At 41.4% G+C, this 21,053-nt stretch overlaps 1 protein-coding gene across 5 annotated transcripts in view; it reads right to left on the bottom strand.

The window, feature by feature from the left end:
• The window catches only part of LOC132894609 (peroxidasin), a 300,221-nt gene that overhangs the window by 206,982 nt on the left and 72,186 nt on the right, over positions 1 to 21,053 (bottom strand). For all 5 annotated transcript variants that reach the window (XR_009655662.1, XM_060934684.1, XM_060934683.1 and 2 more), the window contains exon 2: positions 5,570 to 5,641. Coding sequence is in view for 4 of the 5 variants with exons in the window: in XM_060934684.1 (XP_060790667.1) it covers positions 5,570 to 5,641 (72 nt within the window). In the remaining variant the exon portion in view is untranslated. The remainder of the gene's footprint in view (positions 1 to 5,569; positions 5,642 to 21,053) is intronic.

Consider the following 21,053-nt stretch of genomic DNA (forward strand, 5'->3'; position numbering starts at 1 on the left):
CAACCCATTGAACTTGAAAGAGTTGGAGCAGTTTGGCCTTGAGGAATGGGCAAAAATCCCAGTGGCTAGATGTGCTAAACTAATAGAGATAAACCCCAAGAGACTTGCAGCTGTAACTGCAGCAAAAGGTGGGTCAACAAAGTACTGAATTTGGGGGGATGAATACTGATGCACACTGTTATTTTCATCTTATTGTTTCTGTCACAATAATAAAATAACAATTTGCACCTTTAAAGTGGTCGGTAAGTTGTGTACAACCCCGATTCCAAAAAAAGTTGGGTCAAAGTACAAATTGTAAATAAAAACAGAATGCAATAATTTACAAATCTCAAAAACTGATATTGTATTCACAACAGAACATAGACAACATATCAAATGTCCAAAGTGAGACATTTTGAAATTTCATGCCAAATATTGGCTCATTTGAAATTTCATGGCAGCAACACATCTCAAAAAAGTTGGGACAGGGGCAATAAGAGGCTGGAAAAGTTAAAGGTACAAAAAAGGAACAGCTGGAGGACCAAATTGCAACTCATTAGGTCAATTGGCAATAGGTCATTAACATGACTGGGTATAAAAAGAGCATCTTGGAGTGGCAGCGGCTCTCAGAAGTAAAGATGGGAAGAGGATCACCAATCCCCCTAATTCTGCGCCGACAAATAGTGGAGCATGTGGCAGCGGGGGCGTGGTCAAGCGCCGGTCGGTGACAGGAGGGCGGAGTCAGGGAAGGTAAGTGGCAGAATCACGACACCTGAGAACAATTAACCTGTGTTTGTGTGTGTCTTCCCAGTGACCGCGCCCTATTTAAGGAGGGAGAGTGAGAGCAGAAGGGAGGCTCCGGACTAGACGCTGGCTGTGTGTGTGTGTTTGTCTAGTCCCCATAAACATTGTTCACTGAAAAGTGTGGCAATAAAGCCTGTTTCCAAACCTGATCTCTGTCCTGCCGTCCTCAGTGCTCCACCCACACGTAGGGAGTCTTACAGTGGTGCTGAAACCTGGGACGTGGAGCACCAAACCAGCAGCCCCATGGAATCCTCCCCGTTCGCCGATCTGGTCCACGCCCTCGCCACGGCTCAGCAAAGCCAGCACCAGGCACTCGTCACGCTCCGAAAGGAGCAGGAGCAGCTTTTGATTCCAAAGAGCCGCCGGGAATTGGTATTCCAGGCGGCTCACTTTAATCCCATGGCTGGACACTTAGGGCAGGATAAAACACTAGCCCGAATAATGGCCCGATTCTATTGGCCGGGGATTCGCGGCGATGTCCGTAGGTGGTGTACGGCATGCCGCGAATGCCAGTTAGTAAATCCAGCGGCCATTCCAAAAGCGCCATTGCGCCCTCTACCGTTAATCGAGACCCCGTTTGAAAGAATTGGGATGGATCTCGTCGGGCCATTAGATCGGTCAGCACGAGGGTACCGCTTTATATTAGTTCTAGTGGACTATGCAACGCGATACCCGGAAGCAGTGCCTCTGCGCAATATCTCAGCACGCAGTATTGCAGAGGCACTCTTCCGCGTCATCTCCCGAGTTGGAATCCCGAAAGAGATTCTGACTGATCAAGGCACTACGTTTATGTCACGAACACTACGCGAACTGTATGGGTTACTGGGGATTAAGCCGATCCGCACCAGTGTATATCACCCACAAACGGACGGTTTAGTAGAACGGTTCAACCGCACCCTCAAAAATATCATTAAGAAATTCGTAAGTGAGGACGCACGTAATTGGGATAAGTGGCTCGAACCCTTGCTGTTCTCAGTGCGAGAGGTCCCTCAAGCCTCCACGGGGTTCTCCCCGTTCGAATTATTATATGGGCGTAAGCCGCGCGGCATCCTGGACGTGCTGCGGGAAAATTGGGAGGAGGGACCTTCACAAAGTAAGAATGAAATTCAGTACGTTATGGACCTGCGCGCAAAACTCCACACGCTCACCCACCTAACTCAGGAGAATTTGCGGCAGGCCCAGGAACGGCAAGCCCGCCTGTACAACAAGGGTACGCGCCTTAGAGAGTTCACACCGGGAGATAAAGTACTCGTACTCTTGCCCACGTCGAGCTCCAAATTAATCGCCAAGTGGCAAGGACCCTTTGAGGTCACACGGCGAGTCGGGGACGTCGACTATGAGGTGAGGCGAACAGACAGGGGTGGGGCGCTACAGATTTACCACCTCAATCTGCTCAAACTCTGGAACGAGGAGGTCCCCGTGGCGTTGGTGTCGGTAGTTCCAGAGAAGGCGGAGCTGGGGCCGGAGGTTCAAAAAGGGAGTTTGGCATCACGTACCTCTCCGGTCCCCTGTGGAGACCACCTCTCCCCGACCCAGCTCACGGAGGTCGCCCAGTTGCAGGCCGAGTTTTCGGATGTGTTCTCGCCCCTGCCCGGTTGCACTAACCTCATAGAACACCACATAGAGACACCCCCGGGGGTGGTAGTGCGTAGCCGCCCTTATAGACTACCCGAACACAAAAAAAAGGTGGTTCGGGAAGAACTTCAGGCCATGCTCGAAATGGGCATCGTCGAGGAGTCCCACAGCGACTGGAGCAGCCCGGTGGTCTTGGTTCCCAAGGCCGACGGCTCGGTCCGGTTCTGTGTGGACTATAGAAAAGTCAACGCGGTGTCTAAATTTGACGCGTACCCAATGCCTCGTATTGATGAGCTGCTCGATCGACTAGGCACGGCTCGCTTCTACTCGACACTGGATTTAACGAAGGGATATTGGCAGATCCCCTTGACTCCATTATCCCGGGAGAAAACGGCCTTTTCCACACCGTTTGGCTTACACCAGTTCGTCACACTTCCGTTTGGGCTGTTTGGGGCGCCCGCTACGTTTCAGCGGCTGATGGACCGGGTCCTCCGGCCCCACGCCACCTATGCGGCCGCCTACCTGGACGACATTATCGTTTATAGTAACGACTGGCAGCGGCACCTGCAACACCTGAGGGCCGTCCTTAGGTCACTGAGGCGGGCGGGGCTCACTGCCAACCCAAAGAAGTGTGCGATTGGGCGGGTGGAAGTACGGTATCTGGGCTTCCACTTGGGCAACGGGCAGGTGCGTCCCCAAATTAATAAGACAGCAGCGATTGCGGCCTGCCCGAGGCCCAAGACCAAAAAGGGGGTGAGACAGTTCCTGGGGCTGGCTGGCTACTATCGTAGGTTTATACCTAATTATTCGGACGTCACCAGCCCGCTGACTGACCTCACTAAAAAGGGGGCGCCAGATCCGGTCCAGTGGACGGAGCAGTGCCAGCGGGCTTTCTCGGAGGTAAAGGCTGCACTGTGTGGGGGGCCACTTTTACACTCCCCTGACTTCTCTCTCCCTTTTATGTTACAGACGGAGGCGTCGGACAGAGGGCTGGGGGCCGTTTTGTCCCAGCAGGTGGAGGGGGAGGATCGCCCGGTCTTATACATCAGCCGGAAGCTGTCAGTGCGTGAGGGGCACTACAGCACGATTGAAAAGGAGTGCCTGGCGATCAAATGGGCGGTCCTCGCCCTCCGGTACTACCTGCTGGGGCGCTCTTTCACCCTCTGTTCGGACCACGCGCCCCTCCAGTGGCTCCACCGCATGAAAGATGCCAACGCGCGGATCACCCGTTGGTATCTGGCGCTCCAACCCTTTAATTTCAAGGTGGTCCACAGGCCGGGGGCGCAGATGGTCGTGGCGGACTTCCTCTCCCGTCAAGGGGGGGGGGAGTCGGCTGCAGGCCGGACGGCCGCCCGGCCTGAGTCGGGCGGTGGGGGTATGTGGCAGCGGGGGCGTGGTCAAGCGCCGGTCGGTGACAGGAGGGCGGAGTCAGGGAAGGTAAGTGGCAGAATCACGACACCTGAGAACAATTAACCTGTGTTTGTGTGTGTCTTCCCAGTGACCGCGCCCTATTTAAGGAGGGAGAGTGAGAGCAGAAGGGAGGCTCCGGACTAGACGCTGGCTGTGTGTGTGTGTTTGTCTAGTCCCCATAAACATTGTTCACTGAAAAGTGTGGCAATAAAGCCTGTTTCCAAACCTGATCTCTGTCCTGCCGTCCTCAGTGCTCCACCCACACGTAGGGAGTCTTACAGAGCAATATCAGAAAGGAGTTCGACAGTGTAAAATTGCAAAGAGTTTGAACATATCATCATCTACAGTGCATAATATCATCAAAAGATTCAGAGAATCTGGAAGAATCTCTGTGCGTAAGGGTCAAGGCCGGAAAACCATACTGGGTGCCCGTGATTACCGGGCCCTTAGATGGCACTGCATCACATACAGGCATGCTTCTGTATTGGAGATCACAAAATGGGCTCAGGAATATTTCCAGAGAACATTATCTGTGAACACAATTCACCGTGCCATCCGCCGTTGCCAGCTAAAAGTCTATAGTTCAAAGAAGAAACCGTATCTAAACATGATCCAGAAGCGCAGACGTCTTCTCTGGGCCAAGGCTCGTTTAAAATGGACTGTGGCAAAGTGGAAAACTGTTCTGTGGTCAGACGAATCAAAATTTGAAGTTCTTTATGGAAATCAGGGACGCCGTGTCATTCGGACTAAAGAGGAGAAGGACGACCCAAGTTGTTATCAGCGCTCAGTTCAGAAGCCTGCATCTCTGATGGTATGGGGTTGCATTAGTGCGTGTGGCATGGGCAGCTTACACATCTGGAAAGACACCATCAATGCTGGAAGGTATATCCAGGTTCTAGAGCAACATATGCTCCCATCCAGGCGACGTCTCTTTCAGGGAAGACCTTGCATTTTCCAACATCACAATGCCAAACCACATACTGCATCAATTACAGCATCATGGCTGCGTAGAAGAAGGGTCCGGGTACTGAACTGGCCAGCTTGCAGTCCAGATCTTTCATCCATAGAAAACATTTGGCGCATCATAAAACGGAAGATACGACAAAGAAGACCTAAGACAGTTGAGCAACTAGAATCCTACATTAGACAAGAATGGGTTAACATTCCTATCCCTAAACTTGAGCAACTTGTCTCCTCAGTCCCCAGACGTTTACAGACTGTTGTAAAGAGAAAAGGGGATGTCTCACAGTGGTAAACATGGCCTTGTCCCAACTTTTTTGAGATGTGTTGTTGTCATGAAATTTAAAATCACCTAATTTTTCTCTTTAAATGATACATTTTCTCAGTTTAAACATTTGATATGCCATCTATGTTCTGTTCTGAATAAAATATGGAATTTTGAAACTTCCACATCATTGCATTCCGTTTTTATTTACAATTTGTACTTTGTCCCAACTTTTATGGAATCGGGGTTGTAAATCAAATGATGCTAAGTCTCCAAAAATCTATTTTAATTCCCGTTTGTAATGCGACAAAACAGGAAGAACACCAAGGGGGACGAATACTTTTGCAAGACACTGTATCTTCGAAAAGTATATTAGCAGAGCAGCTGTGTGATGTTGAACAGTGGCCTACGAGAGGAGGAAAAATAAATTCTGCAAGGATTATGAGGTGACCTGCATGTGTGGCCTGCAGCAGAAACCAGTGGCCCAGAGCACACTGTCAAAGTAAACACACGCTCGTAAAAGTTTGTTGGAGCATGAAAACAAAGTGAGGCAGCTTAATGGCACGGGAAACTTACAGTGTGTTGAGGTTCCTCAGTCGTCTGAAAGAGCCCGGCCTCAAGTCTTTAATTTTGTTAAACCTCAGGTCTCTGTTAAAATAGAAACATCCGGTCAGGATGATTAGGTAATGACACAAGATAACACAAGGACACACACTTGACGAGATACTGAACATATAAACAAGAGCTGAAATTTTATTATTGCATTTTCTGGCTGGAGGAATAAAATAACATGCACCTTCTGAAAATCTTACTTTTGAAAATTTAATTTAATTATAAATTTTCAATTCAAAGAACATTTCATTATAAAGAACGTTACACGGTGGCGTGACGATATGAAGTTTATCTTCTCGTGTTAAAAATATTTTCACTTCGGTCACTCATGAATGTATGCATTCACCACTTGAAGATGCACTTCACACAAGCATGCAATATTCTCTCTCTCTCTAAGATACAGTGGATGGATGGATGGATGGATAGATAGATAGATAGATAGATAGATAGATAGATAGATAGATAGATAGATAGATAGATAGATAGATCATCCATCCATCCATTGGATAGATAGATAGATAGATAGATAGATAGATAGATAGATAGATAGATAGATAGATAGATAGATAGATAGATAGATCATCCATCCATCCATCCATTGGATAGATAGATAGATAGATAGATAGATAGATAGATAGATAGATAGATAGATAGATGCAATATTCTCTCTCTCTCTTTAAGATACAGTGGATGGATGGATGGATGGATGGATAGATAGATAGATAGATAGATAGATAGATAGATAGATCATCCATCCATCCATTGGACAGATAGATAGATAGATAGATAGATAGATAGATAGATAGATAGATAGATAGATAGATCATCCATCCATCCATTGGATGGATGGATGGATGGATGGATGGATGGATGGATAGATAGATGCAATATTCTCTCTCTCTCTTTAAGATACAGTGGATGGATGGATGGATGGATGGATGGATGGATGGATGGATAGATCATCCATCCATCCATTGGATAGATAGATAGATAGATAGATAGATAGATAGATAGATAGATAGATAGATAGATAGATAGATAGATCATCCATCCATCCATCCATTAGATAGATAGATAGATAGATAGATAGATAGATAGATAGATAGATCATCCATCCATCCATTGGATAGATAGATAGATAGATAGATAGATAGATAGATAGATAGATAGATCATCCATCCATCCATCCATTGGATAGATAGATAGATAGATAGATAGATAGATAGATAGATAGATAGATAGATAGATAGATAGATAGATGCAATATTCTCTCTCTCTCTTTAAGATACAGTGGATGGATGGATGGATGGATGGATGGATAGATAGATAGATAGATAGATAGATAGATAGATAGATAGATAGATAGATAGATAGATAGATAGATAGATCATCCATCCATCCATTGGACAGATAGATAGATAGATAGATAGATAGATAGATAGATAGATAGATAGATAGATAGATAGATCATCCATCCATCCATTGGATGGATGGATGGATGGATGGATGGATGGATGCAATATTCTCTCTCTCTCTTTAAGATACAGTGGATGGATGGATGGATGGATGGATGGATAGATCATCCATCCATCCATTGGATAGATAGATAGATAGATAGATAGATAGATAGATAGATAGATAGATAGATAGATAGATAGATAGATAGATAGATCATCCATCCATCCATCCATCCATTAGATAGATAGATAGATAGATAGATAGATAGATAGATAGATCATCCATCCATCCATTGGATAGATAGATAGATAGATAGATAGATAGATAGATAGATAGATAGATAGATAGATAGATAGATAGATAGATAGATAGATGCAATATTCTCTCTCTCTCTTTAAGATACAGTGGATAGATAGATAGATAGATAGATAGATAGATAGATAGATAGATAGATAGATAGATAGATAGATAGATGCAATATTCTCTCTCTCTCTTTAAGATACAGTGGATAGATAGATAGATAGATAGATAGATAGATAGATAGATAGATAGATAGATAGATAGATAGATAGATGCAATATTCTCTCTCTCTCTTTAAGATACAGTGGATGGATGGATGGATGGATGGATAGATAGATAGATAGATAGATAGATAGATAGATAGATAGATAGATGCAATATTCTCTCTCTCTTTAAGATACAGTGGATGGATGGATGGATAGATAGATCATCCATCCATCCATTGGATAGATAGATAGATAGATAGATAGATAGATAGATAGATAGATAGATAGATGCAATATTCTCTCTCTCTCTTTAAGATACAGTGGATGGATGGATGGATGGATGGATGGATAGATAGATAGATAGATAGATAGATAGATAGATAGATAGATAGATAGATAGATAGATAGATAGATAGATGCAATATTCTCTCTCTCTCTTTAAGATACAGTGGATGGATGGATGGATAGATAGATAGATAGATAGATAGATAGATAGATAGATAGATAGATAGATAGATGCAATATTCTCTCTCTCTCTTTAAGATACAGTGGATAGATAGATAGATAGATAGATAGATAGATAGATAGATAGATAGATAGATAGATAGATAGATAGATAGATAGATAGATGCAATATTCTCTCTCTCTCTTTAAGATACAGTGGATGGATGGATGGATGGATGGATGGATAGATAGATAGATAGATAGATAGATAGATAGATAGATAGATAGATAGATAGATAGATAGATGCAATATTCTCTCTCTCTCTTTAAGATACAGTGGATGGATGGATGGATAGATAGATCATCCATCCATCCATTGGATAGATAGATAGATAGATAGATAGATAGATAGATAGATAGATAGATAGATAGATAGATAGATAGATCATCCATCCATCCATCCATTGGATGGATAGATAGATAGATAGATAGATAGATAGATAGATAGATAGATAGATAGATAGATAGATAGATAGATAGATGCAATATTCTCTCTCTCTCTTTAAGATACAGTGGATAGATAGATAGATAGATAGATAGATAGATAGATAGATAGATAGATAGATAGATAGATAGATAGATCATCCATCCATCCATCCATTGGACAGATAGATAGATAGATAGATAGATAGATAGATAGATAGATAGATAGATAGATAGATAGATAGATAGATCATCCATCCATCCATTGGATAGATAGATAGATAGATAGATAGATAGATAGATAGATAGATAGATAGATAGATAGATAGATAGATGCAATATTCTCTCTCTCTCTTTAAGATACAGTAGATAGATAGATAGATAGATAGATAGATAGATAGATAGATAGATAGATAGATAGATAGATAGATCATCCATCCATCCATTGGATAGATAGATAGATAGATAGATAGATAGATAGATAGATAGATAGATAGATAGATAGATAGATAGATAGATCATCCATCCATCCATTGGACAGATAGATAGATAGATAGATAGATAGATAGATAGATAGATAGATAGATAGATAGATCATCCATCCATCCATTGGATGGATAGATAGATAGATAGATAGATAGATAGATAGATAGATAGATAGATAGATAGATAGATAATCCATCCATCCATCCATTGGATAGATAGATAGATAGATAGATAGATAGATAGATAGATAGATAGATAGATAGATAGATAGATAGATAGATAGATAGATAGATAGATAGATAGATAGATAGATAGATGAAATAAACCCTGGTGAGAAGCTGTAGCCCAGGTGGACACATGTTCCTGATTGAAAATAATTTGAGAAAAGGTCACCATTTTCTGATTTTACTCAGTTTTACTATAAGACGTATTTTGGAGTCCTGAGTTTCATCTAAATGAAGGCGACGAGGACTGGGGTTTAAGCTTTTAAAATATTCCTCATCAGTTATCATTACTGTTTCATATCCTCAAGATAAAACCAAAATGTCAAGATTAAGTTGTAAATCGCCTGGATTTACTTTTATTATACTCCATTTTGACTCAGATGTAGGAGTTTCTTGCAAATGTCTGGAACTAAGTCACATCTGACAAGAGGAAAAAAAAATATATATTTTTTATTTCATTCATTGACAGAGTGACAAAAATGATAATCAGAAGGGGAAAGCGTCACAGAACCACCATGTGACTGGAACATGACCGCTGTACCGCTGTCCCCTGCTCATCTGACATCAGACGGGTCGGTGCTGCTACAACAATTATGTATACGTTACAGAGAATAGGTGAAAAAACTTGCTAAAACATGGTATGGCATTTATGTTTCATGGTCAGTGCGAGGTTCACCCTCTGGGGTCTGAGGGTATTTTCTGGCTCTGATTTTGTTGTCAGTTTCAACAAATCTAAACAGTATTTTCAAAGTCATGTGACTTTTTTGTATTCAGCACAAGTTCAGCTACAATAATATCTCTGTAGTCTGTATGTCATGATTGCACTTTTAAAAAAATAACAGATAAATGAAGATGTTGTAAAAAGCAGGTTTAGAACTGTGTTGGAATGGGTGAAAAACATGACCGTACCCATCGTGTCGAACCGTTTTGGTCACTTGAGGTGATTCTGTTCAGTCTGAGGAATGGATCGAGCACGAAAACTTAAATCTGCTCCACTGATTTGGACAATTAACTGGCCATCAAAAAATTATGTCCTATTGTTTTGGGATAAAGGGTTGGCAGTGGGAGGGATATTCAGTGAGAAGGGTAAAACATTTCCATTCCATTCAATGAGAAGAGTGAAAACCCCTCCTACTGCCATCTCTTAATCCCATCAGGTCAAGTCATAATGGGTAAGGTCGTGTTTTTTCACACATTCCAACACAGTTCTAAAGCCTAGGTCACAACCGGATGTACGATTTTTTGGCCGTGCGATTTTTGGCGTTTCCCAAATCGCTGCGTTTTTTTTTGTTCGTGGAGAAAGACGCACATTGGCCGTAAGTTTGTCTTGCAACCTGAAAAAAACGTAAGCGCCCGTAGACTTTGTTTGACATGACAAAGAACCTCTGCGGCCAGTCTGCGGCCAGTCCACAGCTCGAAAATCAGCACATCACACGTGCACCCTCCGTGCGTTTCTTGCGTTTTTTGCAAGTAGACCGGCCATAGGAGCACGTACAGCCAGTTGTGACCGAGGCATAAAACTGCTTTTTACAACAGCTTCATTTATCTGGTATTTGACTTTATTTTGGTATTTGACTCGATTCAGTGTGTCTTGAAATTAACTCTTGTCCTATTTTACTCAGTTCAGAGCCACAACCAACTCTGTTACTCTGTTAGACAATTACGCTGTAATTTTGCTCCCACTCCAACTCCACATTTTACTCTCTAAACTCAAAATCGAGCAAAATTAACTATTTCTGAGTAAAATACTTTTAACTCTGGAAAGATTACTCAGTCATTTTTCCTGTGTATGCACTACAGCGCTAGCCTGGGCCCGCCCATCCTAAGCATGACGCAACACGAGGGCCTGTTGCGAGCTTGGTCTGGCCAGGCAAGCTATCTACAGCTCTTCCAAGCTCCCGAAAAATTGGGAACCAATCAACTTTGAGCATCTCCAACGGCCCTGGGTAGAGGCGTGTTCAAGGCACTGACGTAGTAGAACTGCGACCGGAAGTCATAGATTGTTTACAGAATCTATGCCGGAAGCGCTTCATTCACAAATGCTGTATTGAAAGCATTCAACAGGAAGTTCTCATTGAAAACGGAGCAAAGAGCAGCCCTGGAGGTATTTATTGAAAGGAAGGACGTTTTCGCCTTGCTTCCGACCGGCTTCGGTAAGAGTTTAATAATAGGATGTCTATGGTTTAATCTACCAGTTAGCCCCGTCGCGTCGCATACGTCAGAGGAAAGAGTGATGTGATTGGTTTAAGCTTCGTCACAGCCTTTTCTGGCTTCGACCAGTAGCAAACTGAGGCATTTCAGGGAGGCGGGTCAACCACAGGCTCTGGGAAACGGTTGGGCTTAATATCTTGGCCAGACCAATAGCTCATAGAGCTTTGCAGTCGCGTTAGCCAGACTACTACAGCGCACGCATATCAACCGATCTGCTCATAATAAATAGAAGAAATATTTACACTTACTCGAGCTGATCTTCGGCTGGATCGAGTCGATGTAAAAAAAAAAAAAATTAATTTGAAAAAGCATCGCTCATCACCAGTGTCGCAGTTCTCAAGATTGAATTGAATCGCTGTCCTGAATCATCCGAAGCGCATAAAATCCACATGCCATTTCACAACAAGTTTCACCTCCAGATAGCCTAAACTATGTCTGACAGATTTTGTCCTGTTTATGGTGGGCGTTCTCACCGCGAAAGAGAAACCAATCAAAACTGAAAGACTGAAAGTGATGATCATGCCGTTACCACGTGAACAGTCTTTTATGAATGCGTAAATGCGCGCTCAGTGCTTCGACTCCGGTGTGACTGAGTAAAGTGACAAATTTTATGTTTCATCTAATTTAGACAATTTAAAAACTATAATATTATTTGGCCGTGGGCACACAGGAAAGTGTAAAGTATAAAGTTTCTGTCAATATGTTTATCATGCTTGTATGATGAAAAACTTAATGCATGACCTACTCATTCTAAACCTGTCGAGCTTCGCCGGCGAAGCTCTCGACCCCAGAGGGTTAACCGATCTGAGTGAGCAGAGCAGTGTCAGCAAGCGTGCTCATTACAAATAAACTGTGTGCACACAAAGATATTCACAAGAGTGGAGAGAAACTGTCATGCATGAGAGTAGTTCACATATGCGAGCACTGAGCACTGAGACACTTGCACATCCTTTCTGTCTGCTCACTCGGTCGTCCTCATGCTCTCTGTTACAGACATTGACTACGTTTACATGCACGTCCAAATCGAGCTGCTGTTGGTAATCGAGCAAAGGGTCCCAGCAGGGGTGCCAGAGAAATCCAATCCTACATGCACAAGTGAAATCGGGCTATTGTGCAAGGTGCATTGTGCACCCGAGCCACACGTGGCGCTACACGCCCCATCGTGTTGGTACACTTCCGGTTGTCATCATGAAGAAGAGCTATAGTGTTGCCAGATACTGCTGACGTTTTCCAGCCCAAAACATGTTCAAATCCGCTAAAATGCACTTAAAACCCCCAATCTGGCAACACTGGCAGTTCCGTGTTCAAGCTGTTAGGCTTGCTCTAACAGACTATGGCTACAAACTGTCCGGCGCAGACCACTGTTTTGTAAGACAACTTATTTTGCACAATAATATTTTTCTAAAGTCCATTTTTTGCTTACAAAAAAAAATTTTTTTTTTTGCTTACAATTTAACTTATGTCTTAATAAACACACAAAAAGTTCAATTGTTTTGTTTTTATTGACATTCTTCAGATGTTGGACATATATATATATATATATATATATATATATATATATATATATATATATACACACACACACACACAAATACAATGACTTGTTTATGTACACAATTCACAGCTATGCAACAGCTGTACAGATGTATTTGGTGATACAGTAAGTGAGCTAAATTTTAACAATGCAAACAATGCCACAAAAAGAAAAGATTCATGCCGTTGTCATGATTCGTTGTCATGCCGACCGAGGCTGTTGTGTTTCCCGCTTGTGGTCTCGTCACTCGTCACTTCCGGAAGTAGCTCGACAACTAGCTCGATAGGGTATACATGCACAAAGTAGCTCGGCAGAAATCGCATAACCTAGGTCGTGTAGCTCGATTCCGAGAAATCAAGTTCGGTTCAATTTCAGCCGAATTAAGGTGTATACATGGCATTTTGAACTTCGATTTCAGTCGAGCAACGGCAGAAATTCGATTCTCTCTATGTGCATGTAAACGTAGTGACTGTTAGATGTCTCAAATATAAAACTCACAAGAACTTCACTGCTCGCACTGAAGCACAAGGCAGCAACCGACATAAAAAAAAACAAAACAAAAAAATCTTCCATGGCATTCATGATTGTACGGTATAGAATACTCATTTTGGTATCAGTATCGATCTCGACGAGCACTAAAACCCATATACTGGTACCCAATCTGAAAAATAAACGGTATCCATGCATCCCCATCACCAACGAAGTAGCCTTATGACAGCTTTTTTGTTCCTTCAGCTGTAACGATTGCATTATCTGATGTCCATGTTCTTCGGAATGCTATCTGCTGTCTAATCAAATAGAACGTCAGCAGGTTTATCGAAAGAATACCCAAACATTATGTTGTAGTCACAACAGAGACAGCTTTCTGCTCACACGGGAGTTAAAATCTCCTGATTTATAAAACTCAGCCATGTTCATAAGCTCAAATGATTATTTCATAATTCATGGATTGTCATCGAGCATAAAGGATAACTTTTTCAAAGGGAAAATGAAAGGCTTGAAATGTTTACAGAGACACTATTTCGGCGAAAAGAAAAATAAACCTCGATTTATGTTTAAGAAGAGCATACAGAATTCTGTGCTTTGGATCTCTCTCTCTCTCTCTCTCTCTCTCTCTCTCTCTATATATATATATATATATATATATATATATATATATATACACACACACACACACACATACATACAGCGCTCAGCGTAAATGAGTGCACCCCCTTTGAAAAGTAACATTTTAAACAATATCTCAATGAACACAAACAATTTCCAAAATGTTGACAAGACAAAGTTTAATATAACATCTGTTTAACTTATAACGGGAAAGTAAGGTTAATAATATAACTTAGATTACACATTTTTCAGTTTTACTCAAATTAGGGTGGTGCAAAAATGAGTACACCCCACAACAAAAACTACTACATCTAGTACTTTGTATGGCCTCCATGATTTTTAATGACAGCACCAAGTCTTCTAGGCATGGAATGAACAAGTTGGCGACATTTTGCAACATCAATCTTTTTCCATTCTTCAACAACGACCTCTTTTAGTGACTGGATGCTGGATGGAGAGTGATGCTCAACTTGTCTCTTCAGAATTCCCCATAGGTGTTCGATTGGGTTCAGATCAGGAGACATACTTGGCCACTGAATCACTTTCACCCTGTTCTTCTTCAGAAATCCAACAGTGGCCTTAGATGTGTGTTTAGGATCATTGTCATGTTGGAAAAGTGATGGTATTATCTTCTCTTTCAGTATAGAGCAATACGTCTGTGAATTCATGATGCCATCAATGAAATGCAGCTCCCCGACACCAGCAGCACTCATGCAGCCCCACATAAGGACACTACCACCACCATGTTTCACTGTAGGCACCAGGCATTTTTCTTTGTATTCCTCACCTTTGCGACGCCATACAGTTTTGAAGCCGTCAGTTCCAAAAACATTTATCTTGGTCTCATCACTCCAGAGTATAGAGTCCCAGTAGTCTTCATCTTTGTCAGCATGGGCCCTGGCAAACTCTAGGCGGGCTTTTCTGTGCCTGGGCTTTAGGAGAGGCTTCTTTCATGGACGGCGTCCATGCATGCCATTCCTCTGCAGTGTACGCCGTATTGTGTCACAGGAAATAGTCACCCCAGTTTGGCTTTCTACTTCTTTAGATAACTGCAGTGAACTTGCATGCTGATTTTCTTCAACTCTTCTCATCAGAAGACGCTCCTGTCGAGGTGTTAACTTCCGTGGACGACCTGGACGTCTCTGTGAGATGGTTGCAGTTCCATCTTTCTTAAACTTTTGTACCACTTTTGCTACAGTATTCTGACTGATAAGTAAAGCTTTGCTGATCTTCTTGTAGCCTTCACCTTTGTGGTGGAAAGAAATTATTTTCTTTGGGGAATTCTGAAAAGACAAGTTGAGCATCACTCTCCATCCAGCATCCAGTCACTAAAAGAGGTCGTTGTTGAAGAATGGAAAAAGATTGATGCTGCAAAATGTCGCCAACTTGTTCATTCCATGCCTAGAAGACTTGGTGCTGTCATTAAAAATCATGGAGGCCATACAAAGTACTAGATGTAGTCGTTTTTGTTGTGGGGTGTACTCATTTTTGCACCACCCTAATTTGAGTAAAACTGAAAAATGTGTAATCTAAGTTTATATTATTAACCTTACTTCCACGTTATAAGTTAAACAGATGTTATATTAAACTTTGTCTTTTCAACATTTTGGAAATTGTTTGTGTTCATTGAGATATCGTTTAAAATGTTACTTTTCAAAGGGGGTGGACTCATTTACGCTGAGCACTGTATATATATATATATTAGTGCTGTCAAGCGATTAAAATATTTAATCGCGATTAATGTCGCGACTGTCATAGTTAACTCGCGATTAATCGCAATTTAATCGCACATTTTTGTCACATGAAAAACCATGTAATTCTCTTATCAGCATAAAAAAGTGAATGGGCTTGCTCACCGTTCGAACTATGGGGGTACTCGGGGGATCCGAGATCCCCTGAAACAGACATGAGATCCCTTGAAAACATGATTTGGGAAATGTTGGGGGGTCTCTAAAATATTGGCCAAATGATGTTTATTGACATAGCAATCGTGTGTAACGGGAAGCATTTGCATATCCGAAGTGAGCGCGCGATGGAGATCCCCGCTCTGAGACAAGCGCAAGCACCCCCCCCCCCCCCCCCCCAAGGGAAAAAAAGGGACCCCCCGAAAATATCGGCATAGTTCGAACACTGGTTGTACCAATGTTGTTTGTTTGTTTTTTTTATTGCAGAGCATAACACGTCTTGTCACAGCCACTGCAAAGTCGGGCTGGAGCCACGGATGGGAAAACGAAACCTAAGCCGAGCACCGTGGCTCTTCGGGGGAGGCCAGAGGACTCTGGCTGTGCGGGGCGTGGCATTACAGTCTAACTGCTGTCGTTTTTCTAAGCAAAGTCTCTGTTCCAAGTTCCTGGCAGTTTCAAAAGCTTATGAAAAACCTACATCATGTCACAGAGCGTTAATCTCGCGATAAAAAAATTATCGCCATTAAAATTGAGTCAAGTTAACGCGTTAATAACGCGACATTTTTGACAGCACTAATATATATATATATATATATGAGTGATTCCACGCTTATGGGTACTGAAATGGGGACATGAACTTATTCACCTAAAACCATTTCTTTTTTTACCATCAGGTCACAAAACATGTAATCTTTAATGAATGATATGTTAAAAGATAACTTTAATTTTCTGAGATGTAATAAAAACATATTTATATGCCAAAGTCAAGCCTATGAGTTCCAAAATGATGTCTGTTACATTACTTCTGTTACGATTGTCCATCTCGCGTCTGTTACAAATTAATTACGATCTAGCTATATACCATGTTAATCTTATTGAAAGAATGTGTATGTTTATTCTACTACACATGTTTATTAATTATATTTGCTAAAACATCACCTTCCTATGTTTCAAAAAGTAATTCTACATTGTTAAAATTGAGAATCTATATGTCCACAACACTTCTGTTACGTTCTGACTTTGGCATATAAATATGTTTTTATTACATCTCAGAAAATTAAAGTTATCTTTTAACATATCATTCATTAAAGATTACATGTTTTGTGACCTGATGGTAAAAAAAAGAAATGGTTTTAGGTGAATTTTTAAAAATAAGTTCATGTCCCCATTTCAGTACCCATAAGCGTGGAATCACTCATATATATATATATATATATATATATATATATATATATATATATATATAATTTTTTTTTTTTTGGGGAGCTCTTGTTAGGCAAAACTCAACTTTTCAGAATGAATATTGGAACATTGCTTTTTTAAAATTTTTTTAGCACTGCTTAAGCCGAATAAAGGCAGTAAAAGCCTCGGCCCGATCTGTTACTCATCTACCATGTATGGCTAGCCTGTTTGCAGATGCTGGGCCCGGTTTGAGCGCTGTGGCATGCTCAGACAGGGCCAGGGCTGAATTCCACAGGCCTTCCACATTGCTGCAGGCGATACTTTCAGCAAAAGCGCAGAGACGCTGCAGCACGGCGTGGAAACTATTTAGCACTCGGACAAACATTGCTGATTGTTTGGACTTGCTTAAATGGATCAATTTTCTCCAGTATAAAGTTAACTGTCTGACTCAAAATTCCAACAAAAATACAGTCTTCCCACCACTTCCAGTACCTCATTGCTCAGAGTGCCTGAATGAAAAATAGAAAAATAATGTGCAAAAAAAAAAAATCAAACCAGTTTGGAACAGGAAATCGGTCATTTGTAGAATGAGAACTTAATATCAAGTCTACAGAAGAGTGTATAGTATAAATGGAATTGGCCATGAAAATGAAATTGTCTACACGTTTCTGTATCAATCGAATGTAGGCCATGTATGGTAGAAATATTTAGTGAAATCTATACATTACGTATTACATGAGAGAAGAGAAACAAAGAGAGAGTTTTATCTCCTGTAGCCTCAGAAGCACTTTGCTTGCATTTGCAGACTGTACAGTGGTGCTTGAAAGTTTGTGAACCCTTTAGAATTTTCTATATTTCTGTATAAATATGACCTAAAACATCATCAGATTTTCACACAAGTTCTAAAAGTAGATAAAGAGAACCCAGTTAAACAAATGAGACAAAAATATTATACTTGGTCATTTATTTATTTATTGAGGAAAATGATCCAATATTACATATCTGTGAGTGGCAAAAGTATGTGAACCTCTAGGATTAGCAGTTAATTTGAAGGTGAAATTAGAGTCAGGTGTTTTCAATCAATGGGATGACAATCAGGTGTGAGTGGGCACCCTGTTTTATTTAAAGAACAGGGATCTATCAAAGTCTGATCTTCACAACACATGTTTGTGGAAGTGTATCATGGCACGAACAAAGGAGATTTCTGAGGACCTCAGAAAAAAGCGTTGTTGATGCTCATCAGGCTGGAAAAGGTTACAAAACCATCTCTAAAGAGTTTGGACTCCACCAATCCACAGTCAGACAGATTGTGTACAAATGGAGGAAATTCAAGACCATTGTTACCCTCCCCAGGAGTGGTCAGCCAACAAAGATCACTCCAAGAGCAAGGCGTGTAATAGTTGGCGAGGTCACAAAGGACCCCAGGGTAACTTCTAAGCAACTGAAGGCCTCTCTAACCTTGGCTAATGTTAATGTTCATGAGTCCACCATCAGGAGAACACTGAACAACAATGGTGTGCATGGCAGGGTTGCAAGGAGAAAGCCACTGCTCTCCAAAAACAACATTGCTGCTCGTCTGCAGTTTGCTAAAGATCATGTGGACAAGCCAGAAGGCTAATGGAAAAATGTTTTGTGGATGGATGAGACCAAAATATAAATTTTTGGTTTAAATGAGAAGTATTATGTTTGGAGAAAGGAAAACACTGCATTCCAGCATAAGAACCTTATCCCATCTGTGAAACATGGTGGTGGTAGTATCATGGTTTGGGCCCGTTTTGCTGCATCTGGGCCAGGACGGCTTGCCATCATTGATGGAGCAATTAATTCTGAATTATACCAGCGAATCCTAAAGGAAAATGTCAGGACATCTGTCCATGAACAGAATCTCAAGAGAAGGTGGGTCATGCAGCAAGACAACAACCCTAAGCACACAAGTCGTTCTACCAAAGAATGGTTAAAGAAGAATAAAGTTAATGTTTTGGAATGGCCAAGTCAAAGTCCTGACCTTAATCCAATCGAAATGTTGTGGAAGGACCTGAAGTGAGCAGTTCATGTGAGGAAACCCACCAACATCCCAGAGTTGAAGCTGTTCTGTATGGAGGAACGGGCTAAAATTCCTCCAAGCCGGTGTGCAGGACTGATCAACAGTTACCGCAAACGTTTAGTTGCAGTTATTGCTGCACAAGGGGGTCACACCAGATACTGAAAGCAAAGGTTCACATACTTTTGCCACTCACAGATATGTAATATTGGATCATTTTCCTCAATAAATAAATGCCCAAGTATAATATTTTTGTCTCATTTGTTTAACTGGGTTCTCTTTATCTACTTTTAGGACTTGTGTGAAAATCTGATGATGTTTTAGGTCATATTTATGTAGAAATATAGAAAATTCTAAAGGGTTCACAAACTTTCAAGCACCACTGTATCTCAGGGGTTCTCAACCTTTTCTACTTTAAGGCCCACCTATTTATAGTTGTACCAAGTTGGGGCCCGTTAAAAAGATCCCCAATTTTTTGGCTCCTCTATTCTATTAGAATCTAATAATCTATTGTAAAGTGTATTCATGGGATGCGACATCACTCCCTGTTACAGATGTGAGCCCAGGAATTAAATAAATGCAATAAAAACAAACTGTTTATAACTGTAGGTTTTGTATTTAAAGCTGTATGGATCTGCCAGAAGCCAAACCACGCGTGCAGGGCATTCTCAGTCAAAAGGGATTAATGATCCAAAAGCAGAGGTGGACAGTAACGAAGTACATTTACTTGAGTACTGTACTTAAGTACACTTTTTGAGTATCTGTACTTTACTTAAGTTTTTTTTTTGGAAACTTATGACTTTAACTTCACTACATTTGAAAGACAAATATCGTACTTTTCCCTCCACTACATTTCTATCAAGGTCCTCGTCACTCGTTACTATGAAGCAGCTTTGAAAGTGGATGTTTTTTTTCTTTTCTAAAACCTGATTGATTTTTTCCGCGGGTGACGCTGAGACAGCCGATCAGTAATCACTAGGGTCACGTCCATAGACTGTATAAAATCAAGCTCAGTGATTTCTCAGCAGCGTTATTTAACACGATCAGTTGATGGCAGAATGGAAGGAGGCGGTTCTTCTGGAGAATGTACGCACCCATGGCCCATGAACCCATGTTTCAGTTTTCTGCAAGGATTAAAGATTCGTTTCGTTTTAAATGTTTGCTTTGTTTGCCTAAAACGAACCACATCACGGCCTCCAAAAACTCGCCGTCCGGCCTGCGGAAGCATATTGAGGTCTGTAAACGTTTTATTCCAAGAGAAAGCTTGCAATGAAGTTGTCTGTGCTTTTACAGCTAGCGATAACGTTACAAACGTAGCTATGCAGTCTGGTTAGTCACATGACTTTCTCTGGGTTTTCCCGCCACGTTGCCGTAGCCTTGTCCACGGCTAACGTTAACACATAGCTAGTTAACTTGGACACCATTAGTTAGCATGTAAAAATTGGAGTTACGCTAACATGAATAACGTTAACTTATCTGAAGTCCTTTCAGAAATATGTTTTAGCATAATCTTGCCAAATAAACAGAATGTAGAAATCTTTCTTTTCTAGTAGCGTTAGCTACCCAATATGATTTCGAGTTTGAAAAGAGTTTGCTAGCATGTCAGGTGGAGCTTCACTGACTAGCTAGCTTAACGCTAAACCACCATGATGGCATAGCATGTGTTCATTTTGTGAATTCACAAAATAATCCAGTCGGTTGCTTCAGAGGCATGAGGTATTATAAGCGCTGTGGCAATAATACAACAATGCGTTGACAGAAAATGTACTTTTAATACTTAAGTATTTTTAAAAGCAAGTACTTTAACTTAAGTAAGAATCTGACTGGAGAACTTTCACTTGTATCGGAGGAACATTTAACCACTGGGA

This window comes from Neoarius graeffei, chromosome 11 (genome assembly GCF_027579695.1).
Source record: "Neoarius graeffei isolate fNeoGra1 chromosome 11, fNeoGra1.pri, whole genome shotgun sequence".
NCBI classification, from domain to species: Eukaryota; Metazoa; Chordata; class Actinopteri; order Siluriformes; family Ariidae; genus Neoarius; species Neoarius graeffei.